General features: G+C 33.9%; 1 protein-coding gene across 2 annotated transcripts in view; it reads right to left on the bottom strand.

Annotated features, from left to right (window-relative positions):
* Positions 1–983: 983 nt before the first annotated feature.
* The window catches only part of LOC118199494 (uncharacterized), a 77,986-nt gene continuing 59,775 nt past the window's right edge, over positions 984–19,194 (bottom strand). For both annotated transcript variants that reach the window (XM_085815757.1, XM_085815758.1), the window contains 4 exons: positions 10,646–10,924; positions 6,985–7,044; positions 6,683–6,886; positions 984–1,248 (listed from right to left, as the gene is read on the bottom strand). In XM_085815757.1, coding sequence (XP_085671883.1) covers positions 1,064–1,248; positions 6,683–6,886; positions 6,985–7,044; positions 10,646–10,924 — 728 coding nt within the window. In that variant the 3' untranslated portion in view covers positions 984–1,063. The remainder of the gene's footprint in view (positions 1,249–6,682; positions 6,887–6,984; positions 7,045–10,645; positions 10,925–19,194) is intronic.

Raw genomic sequence — 19,194 nt, 5'->3', positions numbered from 1 at the left:
AACCTACTCCTCTCATAAATTTTTATGCGTTTACCTGAATCAACCATCTTCTGAAGCACTTGATTATTTAATACATGCAAACAACACATGCATTATCTGCCTAAACTTCAACCTGATTTTCATTGAGAGCATCCTAGAAGGAAAGGATATGAAAGTATCATCTCACTTTTAATCTCTCCGAAAAACTTATTACCAGATTAACATGCTTTAAATAGCCTATACCGCAAAGACACTGGAGTAACAAACATCCATGCGTTGAAGAGGAATCAAACTCGTGCACAGTTACAAGTTGATGCCCTCCGTCCACAGTCAGTCTCTGATGTCCGACATATTAGCTAAAATGATCTTAGATGGACTTGTTGAGAATATAACATTTTCAAAAGTAATTTAATAAAGCCAAGAAGTGAAATATTTTTCAATCGATGCAGTTAATTTTTGTCATCAGATGCAGACAGCCACAGTGTGGTTTGCTATATTCAAATAACCAATGATTTTGACTTTAGGGGCAAGCACTAAGGTATTGAAAGAGAGTTCTCATTCAAATATATATAAAGAATTTGGAATTATCGATAATTATGATGCATTGTACATGATGCTTCTATGCTAACCAGCTACACAAAACTGCAGAATACTTGCAGTTTGAGTTTTCCCAGGGAAAGTCTTGACAAAATTTAGTTGACTTTCCATGGTTTCCTAGGTCTAACGTGAATGCGAGCCGGTTTTTCTAGAAATGCTTTCACGAAGGACTTGCCCGTTAGGCATGTCTGTCGTGTGCCTTGCCTTAATTAATCGATTAAACAAAATTTCTATACCAGTGAATACAAAATGGTGAAATCGAAACTTTAACAAGATCTTTACTCATACAAAATCTTACCTTTTTGCCTGATCTTATTAAAACAGTACCCTTATATAGAATTATGTTGTCCTGTAGCGTTAAATTTCCTTATATTTGTGTTTTATGTGTAGATAAATACGAAGAAACGTAAACAACAGAAGGTACTTTTTATTGCAAATCTATTAGGTACAAAACGCAGTAAATCTTTAAAATTCACATAAATTCAGGTCAGTGGAAATCATCAGTTCGTAAACTGTCCATTGTACAAGACGGAGCATGGAGGAATGTGACTAAAAGAACAAGAAATACAGTCGCCCAGTTTATCCAGTAAGTAAAGAAGTAAAATACCTCATGACAGTAATGGGGAGATGAAGGGTCGAAACTTGGTTTTGAACGGAAGAAGGACAGCATCTCTGCGAAAAAATAAGAAGATTATTATCATCAAAATCATGCTTGGGAAAATTTATGCTTTAAAAAAAAATAAAAATCAGTTTTGAGACTATGAAATTTGTTACGTACGTAAGTTTTCTGGTCAGTGAAACGATGATAGCAAAGTTTGCGAGACTATCTGCCTTAGCAACCTTGCTTTTGTGGATTACTTTCTTAAGGTTGCTAACTTGATTAAGACAAAGAATGCTTATAAAAGGATGCAGGTAACAAAAGATATCTGCTTAAAGAGAAGCACAACTTCATAAATGGCTTTCTAAAGAAAACTGGCTCTGATGCATGTTACACACATTACGAAAACCTTATGTAGTTAGTCGTTTTGTCGAAACATGAGCCCGAGTCGAACTGTTACTGTTTAATATTCTTATTCAATCACTAATACCTCGGAGTTTCTTTTATCTGCTTCGTGTGACCTATATTCATATTAAATAAGGGACAAAAGGCAAAATCAACAAACAACCTGCCCCGTCCCGACGCTCGATTCGTCAACAACCTACAAGTGTTTAGCAGTCCATTTAGTGCACAAAGCGATACTTCTGAGTTAACAGCAAAAAAAGAAATTAACTATTCAAATCTTTTCCAATAAGAAATACATCTGACAGTCAATATAGCAAACTTTTTCCCAATGCAGATTTACGAAGCGTTATTTTAATTGTTCCATTTAATTTTTCCAACGCTAGAGGTTTTTTAATACAAAATTCAACATTCATTCATCAATCCTAAATGCCCACTGGCATCAGCTCTGGCAAAAGTATTTTAAATAATTTTCATCGATTGAAAAATGAAGTAAAAAAATCGTACAAACTGCAAAAGCAAGGAACGGTTTACTGACATGGAAATGAAAGGAGAAATAAAAGAATTAATGGAGTGAATAATGATGAATGAAGAATGGACAATGAAAGCAGATATAGTGAAGACCATTTAATTTACAAGAAGTAAAACACATTGTTAAAAAGGCGCAGGAACTGCCTGATTTTACACTGGAGGTGGAGACCCAAATGAGGAATGATTTATGAGAGGTATTGAAAAACTCTGGGCTCCGTAACGCGAAGCTTTCAAAGGGTTGTGTCAATTGTTGTCATCAGAAAAAAATCATCAGCATTTTATTAAAAAAAAATGACTGTTTAGTTTTTCATTTTAATCACAGTAATATTTAGATTTATTTAAATTATATTTTTTAAATTTGAAACCACACTTTTTTCCCATAGAAAATGACATTTTGTGCAACACGATTCTGCCGTGATGTATTAATGATGTAACCCTCATTTTGGCAAGAGTTAACAATAATACGTTAAAAGTATTTTAAATCTCTGTAAAATCTATTTGCTCCTGTAATATCTATTTACTGAGATAAAATTAGCAGAATACCTGGATAACTTTAAAAGTTTCTAGAATCTGCAGCGATCTAATTCCCTCGTTATAGACTGTATGAACATTTAGTACTTTTTCATGTGTAAAAAAATACAAGTCTGTTTCTTCTAGAAATTCTATCCTGTTAGGCAGGTAGCCCTCACATACTTTGTCTTATTCTATTAAAGACATCTATAAATTTTATGTTGCACCGTATTTGATCAGATATTGACTGTGAGAGTGTGAAATATTTTTATGATCAAATTTTAACTATTGGGAAAATGAAAACTGCGTTATTGTGTAATACAGTATTACATAATAACATTACACATACCATTACAATTACAACATTATTAACGTAAAAAATAATAAAGTGTAACCTTTATAAGATGTTCCTAGAAAATGTTTTCCCATTCTGTGAAGTTTGATTTTTAAATTTCCGAAATAAAACTCGGAAGGTGGTCGCAGATTTCTCCCAGACATGACGTTCCTACTTATGAAGTATAATACAAAGTACAAAAAAGTTAAAAAAGTTTTATATTTACGAAGATGAAAAATATTTCAGCGTAATGATCTAAATCTCGCTGTCTGGCTGTCGAGTTCTTCAGGTATATTATACGGTTACATTAATTTCAGCGAAATTATCGGGAGATTTCAATCGCTTTCAGTTTGAACAATCACATGTTGGTATATACTGTTAATTATTTGATAAAAACAATCACCAGACATCAAGGCTCCGGAAGTATGTTAAGGGGAAAAAAACGTATAATGTACTTAATGACTTCGAAATACAGTGTACTCTCGAATATCCGGATACGGATTATAGGGTTTGTGGATTGTCCCTGTGTGGCGCTGCCCAAGCACGTACACTGAAATCTATGCTCGACAGAGTTAAAAAAAAGACCACTTGCATACCCGAGCACATAGGTTCTTCCTAATATAGAAACTTGAGACTTGTCTAATTGTGAAGAAATGGAGGCAAAAAATACCAAAAACCTAAAATTATTCAAAAACGGCGATCGGGAAAACGTTGAGGAATGGTTCGATGGCAATTCCTCTGCACAGGCTTTCACTACTTTAGTAATGCGGATATCATTTCAGATATCACAAGAGCAGCAAAGGCAGAGAGTGATACTGAAAACAATCGAAAGAGATATTGTCAATTGCATTAGCCCGGAGAAAGCAATGACTTCTGTTCAAACTCTGTTAGACTTCGTCGGCCAAAGAGTTTTCAAATATAGTGATAAAATGGCACCTCGAAAAATAAGCAGTAAAATTCTACAAATGTTTAAATATTTTAAAATATAAAGTAAAATTACTGTTTTTTAAAGAAATAAGCACATGCAGAAGACATGAAAATTGATTTCGATTATCTGTATCTGTTATCCGCTACCTGCTTTCTTGACATTAGTACGTATAATCAAGAGTATACTGTATATATATTTCTGAAGCTATGCTGTCTGTATTACGTAAGATAGCGTGCATCGCAAGCTGCGTCCAAAATACTACTTGTCAGAATGCTGCATATACAATGGTGGCCAAAATTGTGGACACTTTTGGAAATTTTTATGTTTTTGAACTTTGTATACTTATAGAAAATGTTACGTTTTGCAAAATGCAAACTTGTATAAATCATTTTAAAGAGAAATTATTACTGAATTCAATACAAAACACAAAATTCAATTATTTGCAATACAAAAAAAGTTATATGTACTTTAATATAAATAAAAAACACAGTTATGAAGTGGTTTGTAATGTCTAGCTTTCCTGGCCAATCACTGTTCTTGTTCTGAGAACCAGTCAAATGTTAGTAACTGCCAGTAGAAGCTGACATCATGTTTACACTTGAAACAATTCATTATTTTGCTTTGTTCTGTAGAAGGAGGACCTGTTTCTTATACACTGCAATTACAAGTAGGAATTTTTGTAAAAAGTTTTAATATTTAGTCAAGAAGCAATGAAATCAAATAAAAGAATAGATTGGACACCTAGAAAGAGATGTAATATTATTGTGTTACGAGAAAGTGGTCTTTCCTATGCTGAAATTGCAAGACAGGTGGGTGGTTCAGTGACTACATCTGGAGTCCGAAAGTTTTGTTTACGATATCAGGATACAAATTCAATAAAAAACCAAGAAGGAAAAGGCCGAAGAAGGTCCACCACATCTACTGATGACAGAAGAATAAAAAGACTATGTCTCCAAGATAGAAAAATGTCATCAGCGGCCATCAGAGGTGATCTGAATGATGCCGGTGTTTGTCAATTCAAGAACAATCAGGAGAAGATTAACAGATGTTGGACTGAGAGGTAGAATTCCACGAAAAAAAAAGACTACAGTGGGCAAAGGAACACATTAATTGGACAGATGATCAGTGGTCACAAGTTATATGGAGTGATGAAACTAAGATATCGTTATTCGGTAGTGATGGGCGAAAATATGTAAGACGTAGAATAGGAGAAGAGCTACATTCTGACTGCACTCAAGCAACTGTGAAGAACCCAGTTAGTGTTGTGATTTGGTCATGCATGGCAGCAGATGGTATTGGTCGCCTTCATGTCATCGATGGGACACTGAATGCCAGAAAATACATTGACACTATTCTAGAACCAAAACTTCTACCTTCCATCAGAGATCTCTTTCCCAACAATGCTTCGTTTATTTTTTAGCAGGATTCTGCTCCTTGCCACACGGCCAAAATATCGAAAGAGTGGTTTCGTACAAAGAGCATTAAATTGTTGTCATGGCCAGGAAACAATCCTGACCTCAATCCTATCGAAAATTTGTGACACCGTTTGAAAACTCTTGTCCGAATGAGGCGGCCATCAAATAAAAGGGAACTAATTGAGGCTATAATTGTTTCCTGGCATCATGTAATACCGAAAGAAGAGCTTAAAACTCTTGTCAGCTCAATGAAACATCGATGTGAAACTGTAATAAAAAATAAAGGGTACCCTACTAAGTACTGATAACTCACTGCAATCATCACTATCTAATGTATATCGATAACTATTATCGTTTAACTTTTTTGTATTGCAAATAATTGAATTTTGTGTTTTGTATTGAATTCAGTAATAAATTCTCTTTAAAATGATATATACAAGTTTGCATTTTGTAAAACGTAACGTTTTCTGTAAGCATACAAAGTTCAAAAACATAAAAATTTCCAAAAGTGTCCACAATTTTAGCCACCACTGTATAGTCTGTTAGTAAGGCTTCTACAACGAATTCATTCCAAAAACAAAAGCACGGACTTAATATGAATAACTTGCTGCAGCGGATTGTAAAAATTTGCAGATCGTCTCTTCGTAGATGTTATAGGTGATTTTTTATGCTATTTGCTAAACATCCTGTTGCGTTTAATATGCTTCTCTTAGAAGGCTCTCAAACTTCGGGCGCTTAAAACATTTCTTGACATCATTTTAGTAGAAAATATATTTATATCAATCGTACAGTGACCACAAGCTAACATTTAGAGCCTTAGTTTTGGTATCATTATCCTAATACTTATTTTGCATTTTACGTTTTTGTGCAGATATTATAAAATTTATCATTCAAAATACTAATCCATAATGTTTTTATGAACACCAGGTTTCGTATAAGACCTTTAAACTTATCTCGAAAATTAAATAAATTTGTAACTGGTAAATAAAACTGATGCACGTCCTTAAAATTTAAATTATTTCACTTTTTAATAATAGATCTAACTGATGCAATTTCAAATATATTTGATTTATAATATACCCAAATGCCAATTAGCATGAACATATACACCTGATCTTTATAAATTTAAATATATTTCATTTATAAAACACCCAACTGATGAGTTTTAGTAGCATTTGAAATTGTACTGTAGTTAGTAAAAAAGGTTTTAAGTATATATTATATTCGACTGCACATTGTATATATTATATTTGAGTATATATTATATTCGACTTCGAGTGACTTGTACTATGTAGCGTCATTTAAAGAATTATATCGTCGATCACGAGTTGGTTTCTTTATATCCATACCGACTCAATGCTCAATATAAGGTCAAGTTCTGTCCTTACCTGTGCACAGAAACAAAATCAGGAGTAAGTTTCCGAATATAATAATGGTCCGAAGGAGCCACCAGTCGGGGTAGAGAGGCAGAAGGGTCTTCCTGATAATGAGAAGCATCCGACACAGAATGACAGCGGTGCCTATGATTCCCATCATGAACATAAGAATAGGAATCGCTACGCCGTAAGGACACTTATCCATATATTTGGCGGCTGAAAAACAAAGTTATCCTTAAGTATATTTGCTCATTTGTTGCAAAGGACACTTTTAAAACACAGGGCCAACAAATTCCTTGCAGTGATGTACTTACCCATGAAACCTGCAGAAATGGGCATCGCCAGAAGGAGGAACTGGAATGGAAGGAGGAATTCTGAAAGAGCAAGGTCTAAATTAGAAAAGATGAATAAAAGATATTTAACTCATAGTACAGTGGTTGATCATAGTTAAAGTTAGTTAGTTAAAGTGTTCCGGAGTAACTCATAGTTAAAGTGTTCCGGAGATATCATTTCCTGAAGATCCTCGAAGACATCCACGAAGATACCTCCTGCAGTACTCAGCAGTAATTAATTATGCCAGTGCTCGACTAGTTCGTAACATTTTGTTGAGGGTTATCAAAACTTCTTTGTAAAAAAATTCACTGTCTCTTACTCAATTGTTATTAGTGTTCGTGAAAATACGTGTATTCTGATTCTATGCATAATTTACCGATTCTGCAGACGAAGCTGAAAGAAGTGTCAAGCGGGCAACATGGAAAGTTTCCAGTACTTTGTTTCGAGTTTAACGTACTAATCCATAATGTTATAAATATAATTATATGTTATAAATAATTAGTGTTCTGTGCGGGACTAATACGTGTTCTGTATAATGCTGAGTGCCGAACAAACCTCACTGAAAAGATTTGCTATAAAGTCTTCAAGAATTTAAATCAGATCTGGGATCTTTATGAACAACGAATTTTACTAATAGGTGAGGAAATTACTTGCGAGTTGAACTTAAGGAAAGTTCGAGCAATTTTGTAGTTTAGTGGTCTAAAACTCAAACTGCATGCGGACACAATACTCTATGCTGAAATGCTGATGCAGAATGTTGAAAATAGCTGAAGAGCAAGAAAATTTTGTGATAAAATTTAAAAACATTTTTAGCAAAATAAAAATTAATAAAAAATAAAATAATAATAAATAATTAATGAAATAAAAATTAATATGTAAAAATAGATAAAATAAAATAAATTTTAAATTTCACTTTATATTTATCAATATATACATAAACAATGATAACAAAAACATTGGCAAAACTAAAACGGAGTGAAATTTTCTCATCCAGAATCATGAATCTTGTGTTCGAAAAGGAGAATTAGACAAATCTTCAATCAATAATTATAGTTGGACACTTAATCACAATTTTGAATTTGGTTTGCAAAAATCATTAATAGAGCTTCGTAGCTTAGTGAAATGAGCTTCCAAATAGCTTTTTGCATTCGAAAATATTTACCAGCTTAGTTAATTTGCATTAGTTCGAGTCCAGCCCCTCATATTTCTCTTAGATTTTTAATTTTTTAGTTTTTGACTTTTCATTTCTGCTTTTATCGATAGATAGTACTCGCTTTACTTCGTTGTCTGCTTTCACTATAAAAATTGTTATCGCTTCTTAAATTAAAACTCCACTATAAAATAATTTCAATTTTAAAGTTCTGGCGTTTGTTTCTGCATTTTCTTTTCGAAAAGAAAAATATCAGAATATTGAAAGGTACATTACTCTCTGAATAAAATTAAAGGAGGGAATATACTTATGGCATTACTATCTATATGTTTCTTCAAAATACCAACTTTACTTATTCGATTTTACTTTGAACATAGGTAATATACACAAGAAGCAGAACCAGAACTCTTTGAGGATGGAATGAACGGAATATTTAAATTATAACCTAGCATGTCAGGACTATCTGCCCAAGAGAGGGGATGCTTTCGTGCACATCTGAAAAACCACAAAAGGTTTCATGCTGACAGCAAGACGGGGTCGTCTTTCCGAGCAAGATGGGGTGTTATCGTTTTTGCCGCAGAGACAGTAAATCAGTGCCGTGGTGGCACATCAGCAGCCCTAATCGTCTAATCGTTGACTGCACTTAAACAAGCTTCGTACATATCAAGAAATCGACAGGCCACTTTTCGACATGGGCCGAAAACACTGTAAGCATTCCTCAGATCAGTTTCCCTCAATACTCCAGTTTTAAATACTCCTTTTACCTAGGGCTTATGCAATTCATTTATGGCACTCTTGTCTATAGTATTGGCACTGCTATGCTGTGAACGGTTTTGCTCCAGTATTTTCTAGTAATTTTATTAACTTTTACAATTAGATACAGTTTTTTTGTACATAATTTCATTGTATTAGGGACACTTCAGTTCAGTGACGTAGCTAGACGGAGGGCCCAAGGGATATATCATACAGGGGGCTCCAAATTGATGTTACGAAATTTAAGAATTAAATGTTTTTCATTCTTGGCAAACAGGAAGGGGTACGAAATCTTCATTTTCTCCAGGGCGTTGAAAACCCTAGCTGTATATGATTTCTTTTTCTTCCACTTTTATTCTATTTTTATTTTAAAAATTTTGTTTAGTATGTTATGCGTGTGTATGTACTTTTGAATTCTTACTATAATCTAGAAAAGGTGTGTCCAGTATATTTATGTATATATATATAAATTTTTTTCCACTGTACTCTAGAATGCATTCATATGATGCTGTCTTAACATCATCATATGAATGCATTATTAGTACTCTGCTTAGTAGTCTGTGAGTATCTTCTGTGTATTTTAAGTGTTTTTATGTGTACTGTATGTTCTACATGTTATAAGTGTTATGTGTTTCAGTTTATTCAATGTTGTTATGAGTATTATGTCTTATATTAGTATGCCACCTCCTTTTTTTTTTAATTTCCTGTTACCACTGTAATCCTAAAACTTTCAAATGCCATACACATCATTTGTAATGTAGACTATGTCAACCGCCCTTGTATGGCCATGTAACTTTCTCATTAATATCCAAATAAACTTCCGAGGCAGCCTCATGAGGCTCCAGGGAGTTGTTGCCACTAGATAGTGGAGGACGCGGGGCATATGCCTGTTTACCTATGCTAAACATCAGGCGCCCTCGTCCTCCGTCACCTGCTACCCCTGTACTCTAGAATGTGTGTGGTTAGTATAGTTATATGCATGTATGCATTTTTCATAGGTTAACATATACATACGTGTACCCAGGAGTGTATGGGGGGAATGAGTAGCAGAGGAATGCATTGCTTGTCTGTTGACTAAGTTCACCTCCATGTTGTAATGTATCGAGTGCATTCTTATTATATTGGCGACTCGTGTGTAATCTTTAAGCGCATTTTTACAGATTGTGTGCATAATATATTAATTTATTTATATCTGCTTATATATATAATACATAATTGTGCTAATGCAATGGACATACTTCTTTTTAGCACTTATAACTTTAAGAATTGTAACACTTTATTGTAAACTATCTCACATAATATCAGATACTGTCTGATCTTCCAACTTGAGCTTAGGCTGTGGTATGGGAGATATTATAATTCTCTTCACTAGGATGACGCTCATATTCTGCGCAATCTTCCCACTCTGGCTTGATATCGATAGAATAAAACATATTACATGCATATTTTACTCATAGAACGTATGGTATAGGATAACACTAACACTCTTGCTGAATGCTACTAAAAATAAAGATTTAAATGAATCACTTTCTTACTCTGATGAACTTTAATGCATTGACAATTAAACAGCATGTTTTGTCAATAATTTACTTTGTGCTTTAATGTATTGCCAGTTGGAATCAAGTAATTTTCATGGTTTTGATTTTTATCTGAAATGAATAGGATTTATATCGCAAATTTAAAGTAACAGTACATTTTTATGTATTCATAGATTTCTTTGAATAATGAAACTGACTCACTTGATACAACTATAATCTCAGAACATCTTTGATAGGTATAAAACACTTGGCTCCATCCAGACAGGCTTCTCATACTATCATCGGAATGCTCGAAGTATGCAGCAGGAGGCATGCTGTCCTGATCAGTGTTCTCTGAAGAATGATTCTGAGGCTTCTCCAAAGAGATAACACAGCTGGTACCACAGTCTACAGCGAGTGTGTTGTCCTCTTTAATCTGTTGAACACTACCTGTATTAACTGCAACCGGTTGTTCATCTCCAGTGTGTCTTTGTGGCTTGGCTAAACATTTAAAGAAGTTTATTAAGAATACGGCATTTCTATAACTCCCTAGCATTTCATTCTGATAAAAGTTTAACAGATTGACACAAATATGCACTGGCACAAAGAAGCAAGACAAAAACCTAAATTTTCTCTAATCCGAATCCTGAAAGGATCTCGAATTTCTTGAAGAATAGGAAGATTTTACTTAAAATGTTTTTAGTTAAAAGAAAATATGAAAGATGTATTTAGAACTGGAAGCAAATTTAAGATTATGCCGTTCTTAAAACACCTACAAGAAGACGCAAAGGAAATTTGGCAAATGAAGTACACAGTTAAAACTCTTGAATCTTCAGAGTCAGTTTCTCTGCATAACTTCCTAGGATGATAATGAATTAGCGCTCGTGTATTCAAATGAGGTAGAAAGAAGTTAGTGTTTAGGTTTGGTTTGGTTTATTAGATTACGGCAAAGCACTCGAGGGCTATCTGCCTTAAGGGAGGGATGCCTTCGTGGAGGACTTTTTAAGGGAAACTGGCTCGTATACACGTTACACATGGGGAAAACCACGAAAACACCCATGCAGCCAGCCCGTTCGCGGGATTGAACCTGGGACCGAACTACCAGTGTTCAGCGACGTTACCGCTCGGCCGCTGGTGGGCGAAGTTAGTGTTTAAGGGAAGGTTTTGGAAAGCAAATTCAAAAAGAGAGGAAAGCGTGTTCTGCCTGCTTGAAGACCATGTTACTATCTTTGACTTACAAGCGATTAGATTTCTATGGCATTGAACGCTTCTAGTCATTAGGCTTGTTTAAGCCGACTTTTACGAGTCACAGCCTACCTAAGCATTAAGCAACCTGTGAAAGGCCGTTAGGCTAATTTAATTCTATTTTATTTTAGGTTACCTTTTACCTTTTGAGTTAAGCCCAAAGTGTTGGCTTTTGTAAGCCCGAGTTGGTGCCATCTGTGAAAGGTATTGAGTTAATAAAGGGTTCTTTACACCCTTCTCTCGACTTACTTACTTGTGCTTATGACTTGAGGATAATTCCTCACACAGTCTTCTAGCATCTCGTTAGTTCATGCTTTCTAAGAATACGAGATTTTATACCTCCTTTTTGAAATTTGAGACCTGATTCCACGGACAGCCATAAAGATTAGGATGACAGTAGCCGCAGATTTATGTGATCGCGGTTAACGTTATCATTCGAAAACTATTATCGAATTACCGAAGTTTCGTCAGTTTGCATACGAAAATGCATGGCATATTGTTATTAACAATTCAATTACTGTGATCAAAATAATATAAAATAAATATTTTAAAACTTAAATAAAATCGCCAAAGAAAAGATAATGACGCCAAATTAAGTGAAAATGGATAATAAAAATTGCCACTTGACAGAGAAATGTTGGCAAGCGATTAAGTCGATAGACAACTTTGTTTCGATTTCATTGAACCATTTAAAATTAGACAAGAAATCAACCATAATTTGACATATATTTTGAATAACTTTATCGATTTGATGGTGATCAGATACTGGTGTCTCTTCATCAGGAGCAAAAACATTTTTGTAGACATTTCGTCCCTGAAAAAAAATTCGTCTTCACCTAATTTTAAATTTTACCATTGGCATGCTCTCTTCCAGTGAGGCATGTCCTCTAAGTATTAAGATTAAGGGTACAATAATTTCCAGAAACCTTGTCAAAACGTTGTAAAGGAACTTTTGCGTCTAAGACATTATGGGAAGTTCATAAATAGCTTGTATTATCTTATTAAAACGCAGAGAAAGGACCTGTTTATATGTTTCTAATTATATTTATATTAAATTATCTAAATCAGTTGCATTAAATTAGTCGATTTCGATTTTGAAGTATAATTTTTCTTGTTGTTTAATACTATCATCCGGTTAATGTTGTTAAAGCAAGCGTGAACAAGCATGATTACACTAAACAGCGCTTACTAGATTTATATTACGGTAAAGGCTCGGATGTCTTGGATCTTTTCGTGGATTATATTTTAAGTGAAATTTACTTTTATTCCTATTACACATAGGGAAAAACACTATGGCTAACGATGCTTTAGCATGGCCTCTGATTTCTCTTTAGCTCCGCCAGTAACAGCTAATTGTTGAATATTGGAAGTTCAGTCCTAAGCGAACGGGGTGGTTGCTTAGTAGGTTTTCCCCATGCGTAACTTAAATATGAACTAATTTAAACAAAAAGACCCTTTACTAAGGTATCTATCCCATTAAGACACATAGCTGTTGCGTGCTTTGTCATATTCGAAAGCTCTAACATAACCTGGTCTTTCTTTAAACATTATGTCACACTTTTATAGGCTATCATTTATAGTGCATGATCTTTATTACTTTTTTTTTAGCAAATCACTGCAACAGAATTCAGATATCCATGTTAAAGGATAACATAACCCATCAGGATAACTGAGTTATCTTTCTTCTGCAGACCAGATACTGATCCATAGCAAGGCAATTTAAGACGATGCTACAAAGATTATTTTCCCAGTTGTATCATATAATTATTTTATATACATTACACTAAATAATTCTTTTATATACATTACAATATATTATTATTATATATATTTCCTTTTTCGTTTTTCGGTTTTATGCTACTTTTCTGGTTCCTTTTATGCGACCAAATAGGGAGATAGTTGCTTGGTGTCTCCTTATACTTCTAAGATAAGGTTCCGAGAAGAATTCTCTTAGAATGAATCGGACACAAAATCGCTTGCTTGCAAATACGGATGCCTTTGCTTGATACATCTGTAAACTTTCAAGATAAGATTTCGAGAAAATTATTTGTTTGCTTCCTTTATTGTTAGAGTTACTGAGAATGAATGAGATAGAGTTGTTCGCTTGCCGGCAATATGTACAGTTACAGAAACCGTTGTTTGATACGCCTGTAAATTTTCAACAAAGATTGCAGAGTGAAAATACTTTTGTAACACATAACGTAACTGGCGTTTTCTAAACTCACCTAAGTAGAACTGTGATTATCACAACAATCTGAGACCACAATTATTTATTCCTCGTATTTCGCACCATTCGCTATTTTCCACATTTTCAAACATTACATTTTTTCAACAAGATTTTTGTCGATATTTCAAAAATCGTGATATAAAATTGAAGCCAATGCTACTTTATCATTCAGAGAATCCCAGAACCTTGAAAAGGAAAACTAAAGAATTCTTTCCATTCCTTTAGAAATTAAAAGGCCTGGGTTACTTCGTTAATACCTAACAACTGGTTCATTTTTTGTTTCGTCCCAGCAATTAAGCAGTGTTGCAAAGATAAAAATTTACAATTCAAAGTATTATTAATCTTAGATAATGCTCTCCGACACCCAAAATGTCTGCAGAAACTATATCCGAAAATCGGTGTTATGTTTCTTCATTCAATATTACCTGCCTCAATAGAGCTCATGGTTCAAATAGTGACAGCTACATTAAACAATATTATACAGGGAGGGCCAAATAAGACTTACTAATGTTAAACATGATAACTCTTGTAATAATCATTTATTTTGATTAATTGTTTTATACATTAAATATATGTTATGGAAATTACGTATGAAATGTGACATCAGACAAGTGTTCACCATTTTTCTCGATACAGAGATTGGCTCTTTTTAACGGGTTTTCCATTACACCACGTAATGTTTCTGGCGAAGGCTCAGTATTTTGTTTCGAATATTCCACTTCAACTGTCTAATACTCTCTGGTTTATTAAAGTATACTTTGTCTTTTAAATATCCTCATAAAAGGATTCTGCTCCGCCATTGGCCGCAAAAGTTTTCAATCATTGTTCTGTAAGAAGCTCCGAAAATCGTTTCCGGCGTTCCATCCTCATTCTCGAAGAAATATGAGCCGATAGCTCTATTGGCCCTAACATCGCACCAAACAATACACTTGAATTGCCGATGTAATATTGCCGATATTTACGCTGCGTCATAACAATTGATAGTTGACAAGAATAGAAAAACTCGATAATTTTAACGCCGTTGTTTTGTACTGTATGGTTCCATAATAAATTTCCAAGAATTCAATTATAACCTACAAAAAGAAAAAAAAATAATTATATCAAAAAATAAAAAAGTTATTTGTGTTTAACAATTTTTTTCCAATAGCAGATTGTGAACAATTACAAATGTAACCCAGCCCATTAATGTATACAAGGCCGGATGTGGTGGTCTCTTTATTATGGAGGCCCCTAATAGGTGAGCCACCATCGCCTTTCCTATGAAAGGACGGGCAGTTACAACCATGCCTTCTCCGGGATTCGAACCCAGGTCCTTCGGCATCGCAGTCAGCTTCCCTGACCACTATACCGCCTGGGAGTCTTTGTTTTTAACATTGATAGGTCTTTTTTGGTCCACCCTGTATAAGCAACAATAAGGAATTAAGCCATCAAGGGAACTGGCAAAGAACATGGCCCTATATTAAGAGATTTTTAAAAGAACTAACATATGGAATACAATGAACAATACTGAAAACTCATGGCCGAAATAAAAGGTTTCAGGAAAAAATTATACCCAAAAAGAATGAACTATTTTATAAATATTGAAGAAATTTCGGAAACTATCAGAAATTAAATAGTTAGCCTATTGAACTTTACGTCAGCAACGAAGATGGCAATAAGTTGATTGAATCTCACTCTGTAACTCTGTCAAATGAACTGTTAATTATATACCCAGAGTTAAATGAAATACACAGTGAAATTGAGGATAAATCATGCAATTCACAACGGTTTTGAATTATGGATTAGAAGCACAAAAACCTATCCTTCAAGCTACAGCTTGTTTACATGATATTTGACATTTTAAAAGAAGAATAAATTTGAAACTAGCCGACGTTATTTCTCATTTGCTTTTGAGGAGTACGAAGAAAAGCCACCCAAATCTGTTATTTTCTGCTGCGTTATTCATGCTCGTTTTTGGTAATGAAAATATAAATAAAATCAAATTCACACATAGCCATATCTTAAACGTTTTTCATTTTTTTTCATGACAATAAATGCGGTAATATGACTTAATGTACACGAAATGTATTCGCGGAACTGTTTAAAATTAATGTGCCAGTTTGAGAACAATGTTGTAGATTTCAAATGAGTGAAAAAAAAGCTTAAATAAAAAAAAAAAAAATCATGAAGACGAATTATCTGTTAATAAAATTAGTCAAAGAATTATATTTAATAGAAAGATATAAAATACCTTAAAAGTTAATCAGATGCCTGTGTTTAAGATTGAAATTCAGGGAAACCATATGAGATTTTTACCGTAATAATAATGCTTCTTAAAATTCTGTAACAACTTGCAGCGATAAAGTACTTATTTCCATCGTAAACGTAATGAAATTTCCGATGGCGACATTTTTAAAGTGAAGAACATTTCTGAGAATATAAATAAACATATTAATAGCATATTCTCAAAGACATTCGTTGGACCGTAGAATATGAGTGGTTGTTAAAATGTGATAAATAATAGCTGTCGAAAGCACATCTAAGAGTATTACTTGTTTGAAGTAATAAGATTATGTTATATAAATTGTCTTTCTCCTTCACCAGTGTGCGAAATTATCTTATCCGTAATAATTTCAGAAAAAAAAAAAAAAAAAAAAAAAAAAAAAAAAAAAACTTGATTACTTTAACTTAACGGCAAAATAAGTACGTAGAGGTAAAATTAGTAAGAGTCTGATGTTGCCGAAAATTCCCCCGTTTAGCGCAAAACAGACGTGAAAGCAATTTTGTTAATCTATGGTATTTTTTAAATTAAAAGCAAAATCTATTTATCACATGAATCATTAGACTGTATTTTAATGGAAAAAAACTCTCAGTATTGTAAGCTAAATGCTATAAATTTCTAATACAATTAAATAACTAAATTTAAATAAACATTAAAACAGTTCTGTCCCCTAAATAACACGTAGCATTAGAAACACGTTTATTAATTTCAGTAATCCTGGCACATGCTCAAAAAAGTAACAGCTACACCAGTAAATTATGTTTATTATAAATAATAAAACAATTTAATGCTTTCGTACTGTGTTATGTCCAGCTGACAACTTGAAAAGTTGGAGTTCGAATCTAGCATTGTTATTTTTTCATGTTTCTTGACTTAATGCTTACCTGATCTCTGCAAAATAATGCCAGTTATCTGTATTGTCAAAAAACTAAAACGAAGATAAACATTTTTAAGAAATGCATTTATTGCTTTTAACACTTCGTTTGTTAAGAAATTAAAAATGATTAAATTTGAAAGATGCGTTATGAGTTACGTTCGCAGGATGACACTACTTTATGAATAGACTGTTTTAAACAGCATACCAGTAGAGAAATTTAAGATATTATGCATCATGTAATAGAACTACTTGTCAGGTGATAAACGCGCAGTAACGTAACTTGTGGATAATGTCTAAAATTTTTCAAAAGAAACTGCTAAATATGTTTCTAACTCAAAGCAGATCAAAGTATTCTGCTTTTACACTGCGCGAGTTTTGTTTTCTCTTTCATTCCAATAGGACATTTTAAAATTATTTATCTATTTATTTTATTTTAAGAATTTCCCAAAGCGATCTCGAGAAGTGTGTAGGTTAGAACTTAAATAAGTTATAAGTATTGATTTACAAATGATATAAAAGAGCTGAACTTTATTAGATTGAATTAAGACAAAGCCTTGAGAAGAGGGATGCCTTCGTGTAGGACTTTTATGGAAAGCCGTCTTGTGTTAACGTTACACATTCAGACAACCAAAAAACTCACAAGCAGCCAGCCGTTCGCTGAGATTATAACCTGGGTAAACTGATTCTATCGTTTACATGATAATGGACAATATAGAAAAGAAATGTCTCTGAATTTTTTTCGCTCTTTTTATGGAAACACGAGCTTCGTGTTCAATCCTTTCGCCAACGATATAAGAGTCGTAGCATTCCTGTAGAAGCATATGATCCGTTGATTTCACGGTGTTCTGTTAATAAGGACAGTTCAGAAAAAATGCCAAACAGTGGTTTCTTCTGTTAGAAATTAAGTTAGGGTCATTAGGACTTAACGTCTAGGCAGTGTGCAGGTTGGCAAGATATGTTCTAGCCCCAATGAATTAACATATCAGCCAATCTGTGCCAGGTGTTCTTAATTCCCTGCGTAAAATGGTTCTATAAAATGATGGAAGAATTCTCCAGAAATTTCACCACTTCTTTGGAAAATCCAGTCGCTGATTATATTCCAAAAATTAGTGATACTGCGCCCTGATGATCGATCCATAAGAGAACGCTTGGGTGTTACAATATTACCATGACAGTCGTACACAAGAACTAGTATAAAATTTTCAATTCAGGGTTTCTGTTGAAGTTCTGATTTTCATTAAGACACGGAAAGACGCAACTTATCGGATTGTCGTGCAATTTTTTATGGCCTGTCTCTCATTCAACGTAATGGTATAGTGGCAAGAAAGCTTTCTTACGTGTTCATAAAACTCCATGAACTACATCGAGATTAGCAGCATCGCGATGTAGCCATTTCTGCATTTCCGTTAGATGATGTAGAACCCATCGTAAAGCAATTTTTCTTATTTAAAGGTATTCTTTCAAAGTATGGCTTAAGCAATAACTCTGCTCTTGGATTAACGTCTTTCGTCGTAACGAAATGTCAGAAGTCGCTTCACTGTTTCCAGGAAACATGTCAACAGCTGACTTCCTTTTCCTTGATACTATACCGAATCGATCAAGGCATGTTTGCCACCTTTTAGCGTCCTGCATATTGAAATATTTTTAACACACTGTGCTACTGTTCTATAAGGTAACGCAGATTTCCCTCAACTCCTTATAAAGACCCTAACGAGACTATGCATTACCTCCTAAATATATTTAGGAAGTAAAGGACTGTCTTGCTGCGTGGCCGAAGGCACATCCAGGCTTTAACCCAGTTCCTCTGTTTCCGTTTAGAGAACATAGGGGTTACATAGCTTTAGACTACCAATCCCACAAGCCACTATTTTTTTTCGTCAGAATATATGAGTATAAAGAAGAAAGGGAGAGTCCATTTACTGTGAGGGCAGAGGTCCACTAGCGGTTAGGCGGTAATAACATGTAAAGAAATAAACTACAGTTTTATACATATAAAATAATTTACTGTAATTCGCTTACTTGGAAGCACATCAATTTCATCTGCAATGGCTGTACTAGCTAAACTCAGGGCTGAGCTGGTGGGTGAGGTCTGGAAAGAAATGTAAATATTTTTACCTTATTCATTGATTATTTCTAAGAATAAAACTGATGAATGTCCCTGA

The sequence above is a fragment of the Stegodyphus dumicola genome, chromosome 4, assembly GCF_044657685.1.
Source record: "Stegodyphus dumicola isolate Sdum_Otavi_A_Nest chromosome 4, ASM4465768v1".
NCBI classification, from domain to species: domain Eukaryota; kingdom Metazoa; phylum Arthropoda; class Arachnida; order Araneae; family Eresidae; genus Stegodyphus; species Stegodyphus dumicola.
Note: the sequence above shows the minus strand (reverse complement) of the source record. Positions and strands in the feature narration are given on the sequence as shown.